The sequence below is a fragment of the Oncorhynchus tshawytscha genome, linkage group LG01 (assembly GCF_018296145.1).
Source record: "Oncorhynchus tshawytscha isolate Ot180627B linkage group LG01, Otsh_v2.0, whole genome shotgun sequence".
NCBI lineage: Eukaryota > Metazoa > Chordata > Actinopteri > Salmoniformes > Salmonidae > Oncorhynchus > Oncorhynchus tshawytscha.
The window spans coordinates 57,427,010-57,443,570 of NC_056429.1; the positions used below are offsets into that span (position 1 = coordinate 57,427,010).

General features: G+C 41.4%; 1 protein-coding gene across 6 annotated transcripts in view; it reads right to left on the bottom strand.

The window, feature by feature from the left end:
• Positions 1–16,561, bottom strand: part of LOC112253973 (Golgi-specific brefeldin A-resistance guanine nucleotide exchange factor 1) — a 115,105-nt gene that overhangs the window by 39,359 nt on the left and 59,185 nt on the right. For all 6 annotated transcript variants that reach the window (XM_042323515.1, XM_042323517.1, XM_042323509.1 and 3 more), the window contains exon 4: positions 3,964–4,095. In XM_042323515.1, coding sequence (XP_042179449.1) covers positions 3,964–4,095 — 132 coding nt within the window. The remainder of the gene's footprint in view (positions 1–3,963; positions 4,096–16,561) is intronic.

The window sequence follows — 16,561 nt, forward strand, 5'->3', positions numbered from 1 at the left end:
ATCCATTGACGGATAAATAGAAAGGGTTTAGGCGGGGGAGGGGGAAAGGTTTAGGCTGGTGCCATCCTTCCCACTGACAATTGATAATTGCTGTCATTAGCAAAAATGGAGTGGGGTGAAGTAAAAAAAAACTTGAGTGAATGCCGAGAAACGGCGCAACGTGGTTAGCCGAGTGAAACGGTGTACTGCCAAAGTCCCTCAATGAGGCGAGGGTCACAACAACCGTGGAAGTTGTGCTGAAAACGGCTCATCCCACCACAGAAACTGGAGCCACGGGCTATCCAGCAGAATGTCAGAAGTGATATAAAATACTAATCCCCCTTGGCAAAGTCTAGCCTAAGGGGAGGACTATTGTTAAAATAACACAGTTGGCTGGGCATGCGTGGCTGGAACAGCTGTTGTGTAGTATGACGTTAAAAAAAGAACATTCAGACTGCCGAGTAAGAGAGAGCGGAGAGTGGGTTTCAGAATGCCACACACAAAAACCCCAGAGGCACATACTGTACCACGACCAATACATCTCCTCAAACCAAACAAAAGGGTGTGTACTTTTCCTTAGTGTAAGTGAAGTCAAGTTTGTTCACCTGTTCCCCTTCTGAGACAACTGCTGAAGTAAAAAAGGGCTTTATAAAACAATTGTGATTGAATAGCACTACAACCCATTAGCAGACAGGCCCAGGTAACATTATTGTAAAAATACCCGATCTTCAAATGTTGCAATAATAGCTTCGCTGCATTAAAAGTTGACTTAACTGGCCTTCATGTTTAAAAATGTTGCATATATAAATGCCTATATGATGTAACAACTCATTAGAAAACCAGTGTGATATTTTGCGCCTCTCTTTTGAGCGGGTAATGAAGGCAAATGCTCAGTTGTGCTGTTCTATGAGCCTTATGAGGCTGGTGTGGCCATGGCTGCTTTCAGCAGGCTGAGTGGAGGTGCCTCTAGGCTCTGAGGGATGTTGGAGAGGAGGGGATCAGGATGTCCATCAGTGGAGGGGCTTAGGCCAGCACTCCCTCCGTGCCAGCAGACCTCAGGCCACAGATTGAGGGGAATTAGCCCTCACTCAATGAAATGTGTGCGCGAGTGGGAGTGTGTGTGTGATTTCCCTTGGTGTTTTCCGGACCCCCCAGGGCGACAGAGGGGGTAAGGCAGGGCCCATTGCAAACAGAGGAAGGGTGACGGGGGGACAAAGGGACGACACGAAGGGGAACATGTTCGGAGTGACACGCAGGGTAAAAGCAACAGGGCTAAGTTACATGCTGTGGTTCTCCTGAGAGGAGCCTTGGGAAGGGATATTAAGAATGTGTGCAAACTTGCAGAGCCCTCTCCACCACATCAGACACAGGAGACAAAGAAAAGCCAAAGAAAAACCTCCACTACGTCTATACAACAAAGCAGACAGACTAAGAGAGATGTATTTAGCCTGCCACCAGTGGCCGCTTTATCGCTGCTATTATCTTTTGGCAATTGGACCTTTTCAGTTGTGATACTTGAAAACTGTTAATCGTTTCCATAACAGACAACTTTATAGTGAGGAAAAACTATGCCAAAGTGAATTGATCCCTAATCAATGTAAGCTGACGTTGAGAAATCTATTGTGAGATTCTAATTAGCATTAGGCTTACCATACATCTAAATGGGAAACATTTGAGAAGTTATTAAAAATGGACAAATAATAATTAATAATAGTAATTATCAAAAACGAGTGAATGACCATTAAATCTGAACATTTTTGACACTGCAACCAGCAGATGGCAGTGTTCAACAGGATCAGGCCCTCTGCCTGTCTCTTAGTATCAGTCTTTCACCACCAACAGAAGTCATTTTAAACCTCTTACTCCACTTGTACAACGGTGTGGCATGTGGACAATTGAGCAAAAATGACTTTTTTTGGGACATTTCCTTTGGCTTGGGTTTTGAAAGCAATTACTGCATTTTCCAAAGGTTTCATAGATTGAGTAGGTCTACTACGTGTGCAGTACTAATGTAGCCTACATGTCATATCGTTAGCTAATACAGACAGCCAGCTCTCATAAATGTCTGAACAGAGGGATACTAAAGTTCACTTTTCACTGGAGAAGGGCCTAATCAGAACTGCTGGAGCAGGCTCATTAGTATAAAAGCCCTTTGACACTGAAAGATGGTTCATTCAATCTCACATGACTCTATGAACATGAGACAGACCGTCTCTAGTTCACCTGGTTATTAAGGTAAGAGGCTTCTCTCCGACTCTGCAGTCAATTCTAAATAACTAGGTACTGGCATTTCCTCTAAATGACCAGAATAAGTACCAGAATACTACTAAGGCAGTACTTAGGAACTATTTGGATTTAAATGGTAACTAAGCCCTGTAAATTTGGCACTACTTACCGGCTAATCAACAAGACATCAGGGCCAACTCTATAGTAAGTACATATTCTAGTAGTGAAGTGAATAAGTTATTCAAGTGAATACGTGAATCTAGTGAATAACGATGTTAATGTCTAAACAGATTACATTTAGAAATCAATTTCAGTACTTTTCGGGAAGGTCTAGAATGAATCAGTTCTAAAATCAAAGCTCTATAATTTATTTTACAATTGAAATCATAATACTTCATAGATGCAGAATCTCCGTTGAAACTCTCAATCATTATTTATCATTTTATTAGAAAGTTTAAGTATTTAACTACACTACATTTATTGTCCAGTAATATGCTGTTGAAAAATGCATGTATTTATGTACGATCAGAGTCCAATACAACCAGTGCTTCCTCAGTTCCTCAATACGTCTAACGACTGTGATCCGACGAGCCGCTTGCTGTGTGAGCAGACAGATGGTGTAGGGGAAAATGATGCCGCTGACTTCAGTGTGTTAACAAGCTGGGAAAGACCTCACAGCATTTGAGGAACACGGGTTGAATTCAAACGGAGGGTAATATCTGAGTGTGTCATATCCTTCTCTTCATTCTGCGCTGGAGGGCCATTGTCTTGAGGGCTGCAGCAGGGTCATGTTGCCATGGTTTCCCACCCATTTTAACTCCACTGATGAGGTGTGTGTGTGTGTGTATGGGGGGGGGGTTATAGGATTAGGAAGCAGGCGTTGGGTTTGGAGTGACAGACAGGGGCTCTGGGAGTGATTTGTGAGAGGCTGATCTGTGATGGTGTGTGCTTGTGGTTTGTGAGAGAGTGGTGTGTGTGTGTGTGTGTGTGTGAGGACGTGCATCTAGACTCAGTTTTCCAGGTATTCCAAGGGCTTGTGGGATCAGACTCGAAAAAGACAACTACGGTACACCTCAGGACACATGCCAAAAGCGATGGTCGTAGAGCTGAAATCAAATTACAAATAGCCTACCCTTCCAACATATGTTGTATTCACTGAATATTTGGCCAATATAACAGCTGAATGATAAAATTACAGCCCAATAAAAACATGTTCAGGACAGGGATGCGATAAATGGTGTTATTCAATGTTACAATGGAGCTTATTTATTTCAGCGAGGCGTCGCAGCTGTTTTGACGGTCGGAGATGTAACATTTACTCAACCCCTGCCATTTAGAATAACATCTGGAGATACATGCTTTCTTCACACTTTTGACAACTGGTGGACGCCTGCCATATTTCCATGATGATGCTAGCAAGGAGGGGCTGTGCCATTTCTGTAGTAAACAACGTCCATTTAAGCATCGATAAATCAGAACTCGTCCTTCTTGGCATGCCTGGAGCCAGAGGGAGTCCATGATGACTGTGTTCTCACAGATTAACAATATAAACAAGTCACCCCTCCAAATGGAAAGCTGTCTTTAACAACAACGTAGTGGTCCCACACAGAAATCTCTGTCAATGCTACATTACTTACAATATCAAGGCTAAATAACTGACAGACCAGCTTACAGTGTTCTCTGTATAACATAAATGCTTAGACAACAGCCCTGACCGGTCTGTCTGTGTGTGTGTATGAGGACAGCTGTGTTGCTCACCTATGAGGCCGTAGGAAAGGAACTTGTTGACAGAGGTGAGGGCCATGCCTGTGATTGGTCCGGTGGTGTCTTCAGATCGTACCACCTCCAGGAAGGGCCGCAGGAATATGTTGGGCTCCACATCTGACAGCTCTGCGGAGACAGAGAGGAGAGGTCAGTCAACACAGCAACACTGAATACAAACAGCTTTAAATGTATTGGTAGGTTTGTGTTTGGGTGGATCAATTTAAGTGATCATTTAAAAAACTATATACACAGTGGTTCTTCCTTTAAAAGTTGTGTCATACACCAGATGGGCTGCCGCAAAATTCTATGGCACGTTATTTAAGTGTCAGCTATAGTTGCCATTAATGCTAGTTTGACCACCAGAGGGCATCTTTGAAAAGCATTTGACAGTTTTTAATAGGCTCTACTCGAGAATTTAAAACCTTTTTTTGTAAGAACATAGTATATGGGATTGATTTTAAGAAATTTAGCTAAATTAATTTGATTGATATTATAGTGATTCTATTCCAAGAAAATTCAGGGTTTCGCTGTACAACGTGACCGGTCGGGAGTAGGCCAAGAGCAAAATAATCCTAACATTTCCACACTCTAATTATAGGCTAACCAGCACCAAAACGGAGAGAAAAATCTCATTGATATATCAAGACCAGTCCCCATGCTCGTCTCAGAGCAGAGCGAAATGGTGCTGAAATAGTTGACCACACGAGGGTAGGCTATAGCTTCAAATCCTATTATAACAATTTGTTGCCTTCCTTAGCCTACTTTATTCTGAAAAATGAATTCGTAACTCTGCTAAGCCTACAAGCAAAGATGAACTGGTGAAGGCCATCAAGATGTTTTGGCTTGAGAAACTGACCATGCAACAAATATATTGATCATCTCAGCAAGGTTTTATCCATGATCATGGAGCTGGGGGGGGTGCAACTAAAATGTAGCTGAGATGTACAGTAGTCGAAATAAACATCTGCATTTTGAATGTCTAGCGTTATTTTATTAACGAAAGTATAAAGACGATGATGAACAGATACTGTGTAAAACGTAAAAGTACTTAACTAGTTGGATATAGGGGGCGCTATTAATTTCTGGATGAAAAAAGTTCCCGTTTTAAACAAGATATTTTGTCACGAAAAGATGCTCGACTATGCATATAATTGACAGCTTTGGAAAGAAAACACTCTGACGTTTCCAAAACTGCAAAGATATTGTCTGTGAGTGCCACAGAACTGATGTTACAGGCGAAACCCAGATAAAAATCCAATCAGAAACCGCCTCATGCCAATGACTCCTTATATGGCTGTGAAGGAGCTAGGAGTCAGCTTATGTTTTCCCCAAGATGTCTACAGCATTGTGACGTCTTTTTAGGCATTTCCATTGGAGAATGGCTGTAAGAGACCATATAGGGCGAGTGGTCGCATGGTGTCTCCCGGAGAAAACCTTGCGTAAAATACTGAGGTAGCCATTTTTCCAATCGTTTCTTATGAGAAACCAACTGCCTCGACGGATATATTATCGAATACATATGTTAAAAACACCTTGAGGATGGATCCTAAACAACGTTTGCCGTGTTTCTGACGATATTATGGAGTTAATTTTTTTTTAAAGTTCAGCGTTATAGTTGAAGTATTTTTCGGTCGATTTCTCAGCCAAGCAGGATGAACAAACGGGACGTTTTTCGCCTACAAAAATATTATTTTTGGAAAAAAGGAACATTTGCTATCTAACTGGGAGTCTCCTGAGTGAAAGCATCTGAAGTTCTTCAAAAGTAAATTATTTAATTTGGTTGCTTTTCTTATTTTTGTGAAAATGTTGCCTGCTGCCAGCAGAGCTAGCATAACATTATGCCATGATAAACTTACACAAATGCTTGTCTAGCGTTGGCTGTAACGCATATTTTGAAAATCTGAGATGACAGTGTTGTTGACAAAAGGCTAAGCTTGTGTTTGAATATATTTATTTCATTTCATTTGCGATTTTCATGAATAGGAAAAGTTGCGTTATGGTAATGCGCTTGAGGCTATGATTACGCTCCCGGATACGGGATTGCTCGTCGCTAGAGGTTAAGCATCAAATACACTGCAAGTTGGGGGGATTCACACCTACAGTAGCCGGGCTATTAACTTTTTGGATATAGGGGGCGCTCTTTTAATTTTTGGATAAAAAAACGTTCCCGTTTTAAACAAGATATTTTGTCACGAAAAGATGCTCGACTATGCATATAATTGACAGCTTTGGAAAGAAAACACTGACGTTTCCAAAACTGCAAAGATATTGTCTGAGTGCCACAGAACTGATGCTACATGCGGAACCAAGATGAAATTTCAAACAGGAAGTGCCCCAGATTTTGAAGGCGCTGTGTTCCAATGTCTCCTTATATGGCTGTGAATGGGCCAGGAATGAGCTTACACTCTGTCGTTTCCCCAAGGTGTCTGCAGCATTGTGACGTATTTGTAGGCATATCATTGGAAGATTGACCATTTTACACTACATCTACCAGGTGCTCGCTTGGTGTCCTCCGTCGCAATTATTGCGTAATCTCCAGGTGCGTGTATTTTTCCATTTGCTTCCGAGGAGAAACCCAACTGCGACGAATGATTTATCATCGAATAGATATGTGAAAAACACCTTGAGGATTGATTCTAAACGACGTTTGCCATGTTTCTGTCGATATTATGGAGTTAATTTGGAAAAAGGTTTGGCGTTGTAATGACTGAATTTTCAGGTTCTTTTCTTAGCCAAACGTGATGAACAAAACGGAGCGATTTCTCCTACACAAATAATCTTTTTGCTATTTGCCATCTAACAGAGTCTCCTCATTGAAAACATCCAAAGTTCTTCAAAGGTAAATGATTTTATTTGAATGCTTTTCTTGTTTTTGTGAAAATGTTGCCTGCTGAATGCTAGGCTTAATGCTATGCTAGCTATCAATACTCTTACACAAATGCTTGTGTAGCTATGGTTGAAAAGCATATTTTGAAAATCTGAGATGACAGTGTTGTTAACAAAAGGCTACGCTTGTGAGTGAATATATTTCTTTCATTTCATTTGCGATTTTCATGAATAGTTAACGTTGCGTTATGGTAATGAGCTTGAGGCTATGATTACGCTCCCGGATACGGGATTGCTCGAGGCAAGAAGTTAAACTAATCGTTGGATAACAGATCGGCTCTCTAAACTCATTAAGAGGTTGCTTCCATCTTCAATATGCTTTAAAACGCCACGATGTCACAAATAATTGAATACACAAAACATGAGCAGATTAACTTGGTCAAAACAGTCAAAACATGTATTTATTAAAGACTATCAGAAAGAATGTTGGTACTTATTTTGATCCAAAGCCATTAATGAGTGAATAATCCAATAATAAGCATAGCAGCATGTGAATTCTGCAAACAAGCCAACCTAACTAAGAAATACATTTTATTTGTTGCCATGGTGAATATTCCAACAATAATTGGTAGGACACAAAAGGAAACATCAAAGAGTTTACCGGAATCTTGAAATGAACATACTGGCAGATCAATAAAATGTCCTTGTACAATAGTAGATCTAATTCAATTTAGAGGATTCTAAATTAATATCTAAGGGGCTTTTATACAATTACAATGCAGGGTTATTAATACATTTCTATATTTGTATGGGTTCATGCAATTTTCTGTTGGGGAAAATCTGGTTTTAGAGTACTTTAGCATCGAATACATTGCAAGTTTGCCCATTTTGGCCTTTAGGTTACACTTTACAATAGGACAAATTTATTATTCAATTCAATTTTAAAAAGCTGTTTTAAAATGTATATGTTTATTAAGAAGTCTTGCTTGTCTCCGAGCAGAGCGAAACGGTGCTGAAATAGTTGACCACACGCAGGTAGGCTATTGCTTCAAATCCTACTTTAACAATTGGATGTCTTTGGGTGTTCCAGAAAGCAACAATCTTTGCCTTCATTAGCCTACTTTATTCCAATATATCTGTCATTCAATTATATTTATTCCCATAGTAATTCGTTATGGAGCAATCCAGATGTGGTTAGAAAACAATGCGTTTGGTGGACTCGGTAAGCCTACAAGCAAAGATGAACTGGTGAAGGCCATCAAGACGTTTTGGCTTGATAAATTGACGATACAACAATGCAACAAATACATTGATCATCTCAGCAAGGTTTTACCTGTGGTCGTGGAGCTGGGGGGGAAGTGCAACTAAAATGTAGTTGAAATAAACATTTAATACAATGCAAGTTGGGGGGTTTATCACACCTAGAGTAGCCGGACAATTTACAATTTTGTAAATTAATCAGAAAAAAGTTCCAGAGCTCACAGGTGACTCTCCGCCAATACCACCTGGCTCTAGACCAATGCATCAGCTGATTCATTTTAAAATCATGGCTAAAAGTTTTCAGTTCGGAAAATATGGCGCTGTACAACTGGACCAGTCGAGAGTACTGTAGGCCTAAACTACTAAGTGACTGCAACTGCAAAAATAATCCTAACATGCCCAAGTAAAAAAAATAGCTTGATTCATCAAGACCAGTTCCCATGCTGTGTCATTCATTATTATTACTAATAATCGCTGAATAACAGATCGGCGCTCGGAACTAATTAAGAGGCAGCTTCTATCTCAAATATAATCATTCATTGAGAAGGTTAAACCCATAGGTTTAAGGTCTGCAATAGGTTAAAATGAACAGAAAATTGAGTGTCAATTCATAAACCATGTCAAAAATCTCTTCCCAACTATTTTGCAATCTATATGGCACAGCTGTCTATTTCTTGGTCCTTAAATAAAACTTGTATATTTTTTTAATTATCACAATTTATTTGAACCAATTTGGGTCTTTAATGCAGGGCCAACAGACAAGTTATTTTCTTTCCTCCCCCTTTTTCTAACTGAAATTGCAACCAACTTTCTATGGCTTGTTTAAAAAATAACAATATTTTGGAGATGATTTCTTGCCATTCTTGAACATGGGATGAGACACTCTTACAAATTTGTAAATAAAGACAGTTTGTTATTTAGAATTGTTTTTTATGTTTTTAGAGGGAGAGAACACCCGTGCCTATTTTTCAAAAATCATCAGTCCACATGTCTAGTGAAATTCCCCAATTGTAAACTCAGCAACAACAAAAAAAAGTCCTCTAACTGTCAACTGCGTTTATTTTCAGCAAACTTAACATGTGTAAATATTTGTATGAACTAGAGGTCGACCGATTAATCGGAATGGCCGATTAATTAGGCCCCATTTCAAGTTTCCATAAAAATCGGTAATCGCCATATTTGGACACCGATTGTGGCCGATTACATTGCACTCCACGAGGAGACTCCGTGGCAGGCTGACTACCTGTTATGCGAGGTCATTCGGGAAAAAAGCACTGTCGTTGCACCAATGTGTAACTAACCATAACCATCAATGCCTTTCTTTAAAATCATTACACAAGTATATATTTTTAAACGTGCATATTTAGTAAATAGTGCCTGCTAACATGAATTTATTTTAACTAGGGAAGCAGTCAGGGTATATGCAGCAGTTTGGGCCACCTGGCTCGTTGCGAAATGTGTGAAGACCATTTCTTCCTAACAAAGACCATAATTAATTTGCCAGAATTGTACATAATTATGACATAACATTAAAGGTTGTGCAATGTAACAGCAATATTTAGACATAGGGATGCCACCCGTTAGCTAAAATACGGAACAGTTCCGTATTTCACTGAAATATATTTTTTTTTAATGTTTATGATAGTTAATGGATTTGACCATATTAATGACCTAAGGCTTGTATTTCTGTGTGTTATGTTCTAATTAAGTCTATGATTTGATATTTGATAGAGCAGTCTGACTGAGTAGTGGTAGGCAGCAGCAGGCTCGTAATCATTCATTCAAACAGCACTTTCGTGCATTTGCCAGCAGCTCTTCGCTGTGCTTCAAGCATTGAGCTGTTAATGACTTCAAGCCTATCAACTCCCGAGATTGGGCTGGTGTAACCGATGTGAAATGGCTAGCTAGTTAGCGGGGTGCACGCTAATAGTGTTTCAAAATCGGTGACGTCACTCGCTCCGAGACCTTGAAGTAGTTGTTCCACTTGCTCGGCAAGGGCCGCAGCTTTTGTGGAGCTATGGGTAAACGATGCTTCGAGGGTGGCTGTTGTCGATCAAAAGTAACAGTCAGTTTCTGGTGTGGCCACCAGCTGCATTAAGTACTGCAGTGCATCTCCTCCTCAAGGAGATTTTCCAGTTCTTGCTGTGAGATGCTACCCACTCTTCCACCAAGGCACCTGCAAGTTCCCAGACATTTCTGAGGGGAATGGCCCTGGCCTCTGATCCAACTGGTACCAGAGGTGCTCAATGGGATTGAGATCCGGGCTCTTCGCTGTCCATGGCAGAACACTGACATTCCTGTCTTGCAGGAAATTACACACAGAACGAGCAGTGTGGCTGGTGGCATTGTCATGCTGGAGGATCATGTCAGGATGAGCCTGCAGGAAGAGTACCACATGAGAGAAGAGGATGTCTTCCCTGTAACGCACAGCGTTGAGACTGCCTGCAATGACAACAAGCTCAGTCCGATGATGCTGTGACGCACCGCCCCAGACCATGACAGACCCTCCACCTCCAAATCGATCCCGCTCCAGAGTACAGGCCTCTGTGTAAAGCTCATTCCTTCAATGATACACGCAAATCCGACAATCACCCCTGGTGAGACAAAACCGCGACTCGTCAGCGAAAAGCACTTTTTGCCAGTCTGTCTGGTCCAGCGACGGTGGGTTTGTAGGCGACATTGTTGCCGGTGACGTCTGGTGAGGACCTGCCTTACAACAGGCCTACAAGCCCTCAGTCCAGCCTCTCTCAGCCTCTTGCGGACAGTCTGAACACTGATGGAGGGATTGTGCGTTCCTGGTGTAACTCGAGCAGTTGTTGTTGCCATCCTGTACCTGTCCCGCAGGTGTGATGTTCGGATGTACCGATCCTGTGCAGGTGTTGTTACACATGGTCTGCCTCTGCGAGGACGATCAGCTGTCCGTCCTGTCTCCCTGTAGCGCCATCTTAGGCATCTCACTGTACAGACATTGACATTTATTGCCCTGGCCACATCTGCAGTCCTCACGCCTCCTTGCAGCATGCCTAAGACAAGATCATGCAGATGAGCAGGGACCCAGGCATCTTTCTTTTGGTGTTTTTCAGAATCCGTAGAAAGGCCTCTTTAGTGTCCAAAGTTCTCTGTGACCTTAATTGCCTACCGTCTGTAAGCTGTTAGTGTCTTAACGACCGTCCACAGGTGCATGTTCTTTAATTGTTTATGGTTCATTGAACAAGCATGGGAAACAGTGTTTAAAGCCTTCACAATGAAGTAGAAGTCGACCGATTATGATTTTTCCATGCCGATACCGATTATTGGAGGGCCAAAAAAGATTAATCAGACAATTTTTTTTTTCTGTAATAATGACAATTACAACAATACTGAATGAACACTTATTTTAACTTAATATAAAACAGCAATAAAATCAATTTAGCCTCAAATAAATAATGAAACATGTTCAATTTGGTTTAAATAATGCAAAAACAAAGTAATATGTGCCATGTAAGAAAGCTAAAGTTTAAGTTCATTGCTCAGAACATGAGAACATATGAAAGTTGGTGGTTCCTTTTAACATGAGATTTCAATATTCCAAGGTAAGAGGTTTTAGGTTCTAGTTAATATAGTATTTATAGGACTATTTCTCTCTACACCATTTGTATTTCATATACCTTTGACTATTGGACGATCTTATAGGCACTATAGTATTGCCAGTGTAACAGTATAGCTTCCGTCCCCCTCCTCGCCCCTACCTGGGCTCGAACCTGGAACACCTCGACAACAGCCACACTCGAAGCCTCGTTACCCATCGCTCCGCAAATGCCGCGGCCCTTGCAGCGCAAGGGGAATAACTACTCCAAATCTAAAAGCGAGTGACGTTTAAAACAGTATTAGCGCACACCCAGCTAACTAGCTAGCCATTTCACATTGTTTACACCAGCCATTAGGCTGATAGGCTTGAAGTCATAAACAGCGCTGTGCTTGCGAAGAGCTGCTGGCAAAACGCACAAAATTGCTGTTTGAATGAATGATTACGGGCATGCTGCTGCTCAGTCAGACTGCTCTATCAAATCAGACTTAATTATAACAATAACACACAGAAATACGAGCCTTTGGTCATTAATATGATCGAATCCGGAAGCTATCATTTCGAAAACAAAACGTTTATCTCAGTGAAATACGTAACCGTTCGGTATTTTATCTAACGGGTGGCATCCCTAAGTCTAAATATTCTTGTTACATTGCACAACCTTCAATGTATGTCATAATTACATAAAATTCTGGCAAATTAATTCACAATGAGCCAGGCAGCCCAAACTGTTGCATATACCCTGTCCCTGACAGTCATTGAAAATAAGAATGTGTTCTTAACTGATTTGCCTAGTTAAATAAAAAGGTATAAAAAAATAATAGTAATAAAAAAATAACAATGGGAAATCGGCGCCCAAAAATACCGATTTCTGATTGTTATGAAAACTTGAAATCAGCCCTAATTAATCGGCTATTCCAATTAATCGGTCGACCTCTACAATGAAGATCTGTGAAGTTATTTGGATTTTTTCCAAATTATCTTTGAAAGACAGGGTCCTGAAAAAAGTGCTAAAAAAGTACAAAAAAAGTACACAAAAAAAGATTGGAGGCCACTGTGTTCTTGGGGACTTTCAATGCTGCGGAAATGTTTTGGTGTGTTCTGTGCTTCGACCTCATGGCTTGGGTTTTTGCTCTGCCAACTGTGTGACAGGTCTGTGCCTTTCTTAATCATGTCCAATCAATTTATTTTACCACAGGTGGACTCCAATGAAGTTGTAGAAACATCTCAAGGATGCTCAATGGAAACAGGATGCATCTGAACTCAATTTCGAGTCTCATAGCAAAGGGTCTGAATACTTATGTGAATAAGGTATGTTTTTTTTAAATAAATTTGCTAAAGTTTCTACAAACCTGTTTTCACTTTGTCATTATGGTGTATTGTGTGTATAGATTGAGGGGAAAAAATAATTATACATTTTAGAATAAGGCTAATGTAATATAAAGTGAAAAATGTGAAGGTCTGAATACTTTCCTAATGCACTGTATACAAATAAGAAAATTACTTGATTAGAAATCACATGGCCTCTACTCTGAAAAAGGAGCAATATTATTTTTCAATATCTTAATGCTCTCAGATCTCCCCTCATGGCAGTGGGATTTTCAAATCCCAACCAAGTGTGGGAAGTCTCAGTAGGGCCTTAGCCCTCAGTTCTGCTGTTGTGCACAAACATGCAGAACAGAGTGGTCAACAGCAGTGTGCGGACTTTTCTCTGCCTTTAATATGCTTTGCTCTCTATAAAAGGTCTGTGTAAACAGCTATGGCGCCCCAGGGCAGATCAATGGGGAATTAGCTGCTGTGGAGGTTGTAACCTTTTCCCGCAGCTACAGCACGGTAAGAGATGGGAACAACATGGAGCAAAATGTGTGTGTGTCAGAGAGAAAGACAGAGGGTGAGACACAGAGAGAGAGAGGCATTCAAGAACCGCCTCTTATTCACCTTGGCAGCGCAAGGTATCTTATTACAACTCAATTTCCAAAAGCTCTTTTTAAAGGCAGCTGTGTAGGATGTGGGATTTAGCATTAATGAAATTGACTGGAGAGTGACTGGGCTTGGTGTGGGGGTGGGGGTTGCTGGTGGTGCAGCAGGGTCACAGCGACTGGAAGAAATCCCATAATGCCTGACAAGAGTGCTTGTATGTTTACATATTCGAAAACAATGACAAAAGATGTGTACAATTGACAGAGTGAAAAACAATGAACAAGCTTATTCTAAATCACCCACAAGAGGCAGATTGTGGTGTGTCAATTAAAGATTCAAGTCAGGTTACATCATTGAGCCAACCAAACACAGCTGCAGAACATGAACCAAATCTTCCTCTTAATCAATTCACAGAAATCCAGTTCGCCTTGCATCTCTCGCGATTGGGAAACCACCTCGGGCCAATCCACAGAGGCTTGGGTAACAGCTCCCTCTGAGGGTAACTAAGAGAGAGAGATGGGGGTCTAGAGGGGCTGCAAAATACAAAGCAGGTAAAACAACAACGGCAAATTAGTGGAGTCACGAACACTGTTAGGAGTGTTGTGTAGAAATACTGCTTGCCATAGCAATATCACATGGATTAGGCTTCCTCTGGAGCAGCTACTCTAAACGCGAAAAAACAACTCGTGACATCAAAGGCTGAGAAGAGCCTCAACCAAATTTCCAACAGTGCACATGTGACCGCCACGCATTAGCTTGTGATATCCAATACCCCCGCGGCTTGTTTGGAAATCAAATATGTAATCATTTTGAAATTTCCACAATCCTTCATCGGACGCCAGGTTGCTCTTAGACTTTCTTCTAAAAGTAAATCTCCTCCCGCTTGCTTTTTCTTCATTTTTTGGGGGAGCTGATGTTTTCTTTGTATTCTCCCTCAATGCTCCTTTGATGGGGTAGGTCCATTTGGTGTAAGTCTTGCCACAACGCTGCAGTATCGGACTGAAGAACGGTCTCAAAGAACCATAGGGGTCACCTGAACTCCGCTGAAAAGTAATTTCCTCCATCAGATATCAAGGCAGAAATAACAAAAACAAACTTAAAGGGGTTGTGTTCCTATCAATCATTCCATCAGCTCTTAGAAACTTTTAAAGAAGGGGGCTTAGTATCCATTACTTTACAGTTGGGAGAGGAGCAAGGGACGGGAGAGGAAGTTGCTCAACTGAATCTGTCAATAGAGGCTGATAAAGACTTCATCAAAAGCGATCACCCCGTAAGTGCCACGGCTGTGTCTCAAAGACCCTCAGATTGGAGAACTCAATTGTGTTGTATTGATCCGACTGGCCCTCGGTAAGCAGGGGCTAGGCCATCGGACAGTCTGGCTGGCCTGCCCAATCTTCTTAAATAAAGGCTAAATATGGCTCTGTAGTTCAGCTCAATCTCCAGGGCTTGTAGAGTGAAATAAATAAAGATGGCCGCAGCACCACCACGGTGAGACGATCACACCATAAACAGGTTGACCTCTGGCTGACATTGTGCTATATAAAAAGAGGATGAAAGTCACTCACCATCCATGTAAATTGCCTCCCAACTGTCCGTCTGTGTGTGTGTTAGAACAATTTTCTGAGGCTGTTAGAGGACATTTGGCCATCTTGGAACCATAGCCCATTGTTCTGTTTGGTGTGAGCAGCCATGTGTGGCCTACCTCTGCAAACGACCAAAGCAGAGGCAGGGAGAGCCTGATCCTTTGCCCCCAGGAAAGCACCTCAGTCCGTGCCATCTAATGTATGCACATTGGCAGTGGAGCAGAAAGGGCTTAAAACATGGAATACTAGGAGGGACAAGGAGTTGAGCTCCTACTAAACTGGCACTGTAGGCACCAGTAGAAGAGATTCACAAGACCCTCAGAATGTCCTGATATCAACATTCATATCAGTTTTTTTTTACTTTAATGTAGCATTGTTCTTGTTTGTTGCAGATGTATGGTGAATCTGAAGTCAAGTAGAAAAACTATCAGCAGAGATCAGTACGAGATCAAGGCAGAACATTATTTCTGAGAGGGCTGCTTCAAAAGTGAACAGCAAAAAACACGCACAGGTACACAGTACAATATCTAGGTTGTTTTTCAGACTCAACACACTTTTCAGACTCAACATGTACATTCTTAGCACATTGGCATTAAGCCTTAGGGTGCCTTCCAGCACCTTCCCAGTTAGGAGGCTAATAGAGGCTACCAGCACTAATAGAGTGTACCAGCACGACCTGCTGGCCAGGAGGACCATGAGCTAGGTCGTTCGGTCTCGGTACATTGTTCCCTAGAGGCAGAGGATGGTTAATTTAAAGTTAAAGTAATGCCAAGAAGAAAAGCTAAAAGTAGGCAAGCAAGAGGATCAAGCTCAAGAGGACCTCTTCACACTGCTCTATAAGACTCTGATGGGAGACAAGCATTTCACCCCGCTTCCGGAACAGAAGATTCATAGCCCCTCTGCACCAGCTACCCAGGGCTGTCTACATCCCTGGGCACCAATCTCTCACAGCTGGAGGGGTAGTTTGGCTTGTGTGAGTTGTGTGTCAGCCCTAGGCATCACTGGGTGGATTGTAGGGCCGGGCGGTATACTGTATTTTACTATATACTGGTATTGATACAAGGACCGGTTTGAGTTTCTTTACCTTCTATAATGGTATTTCAATGTTTGGTTTGTTAAATGTGATACTCAACTTCTGTGCCTATGTCAGTTTTTATAGTTTACTTAAATTGCTACTTGAGTCTCTCTCCCTCTTCTTTTTGCTGCTAACCACACCAAGCCCTGCCCCCTGTCACTTAAGAGAGCAGTTGCTTGACCATGGAGTCACAAGTACTTTGACGTTCACTCTGCATGTTCAGATGAATGCTGCTTTTCACAAGCATTCTATAATTACAATATTAGTTTGTGTATCTTACTTCTTTTTTTGTATTTATTTTTATTTAATATTAAACAGTCAAAGGGGATTTATTTCTAAGGTTTCATCGGCTGTTTGGGTGGC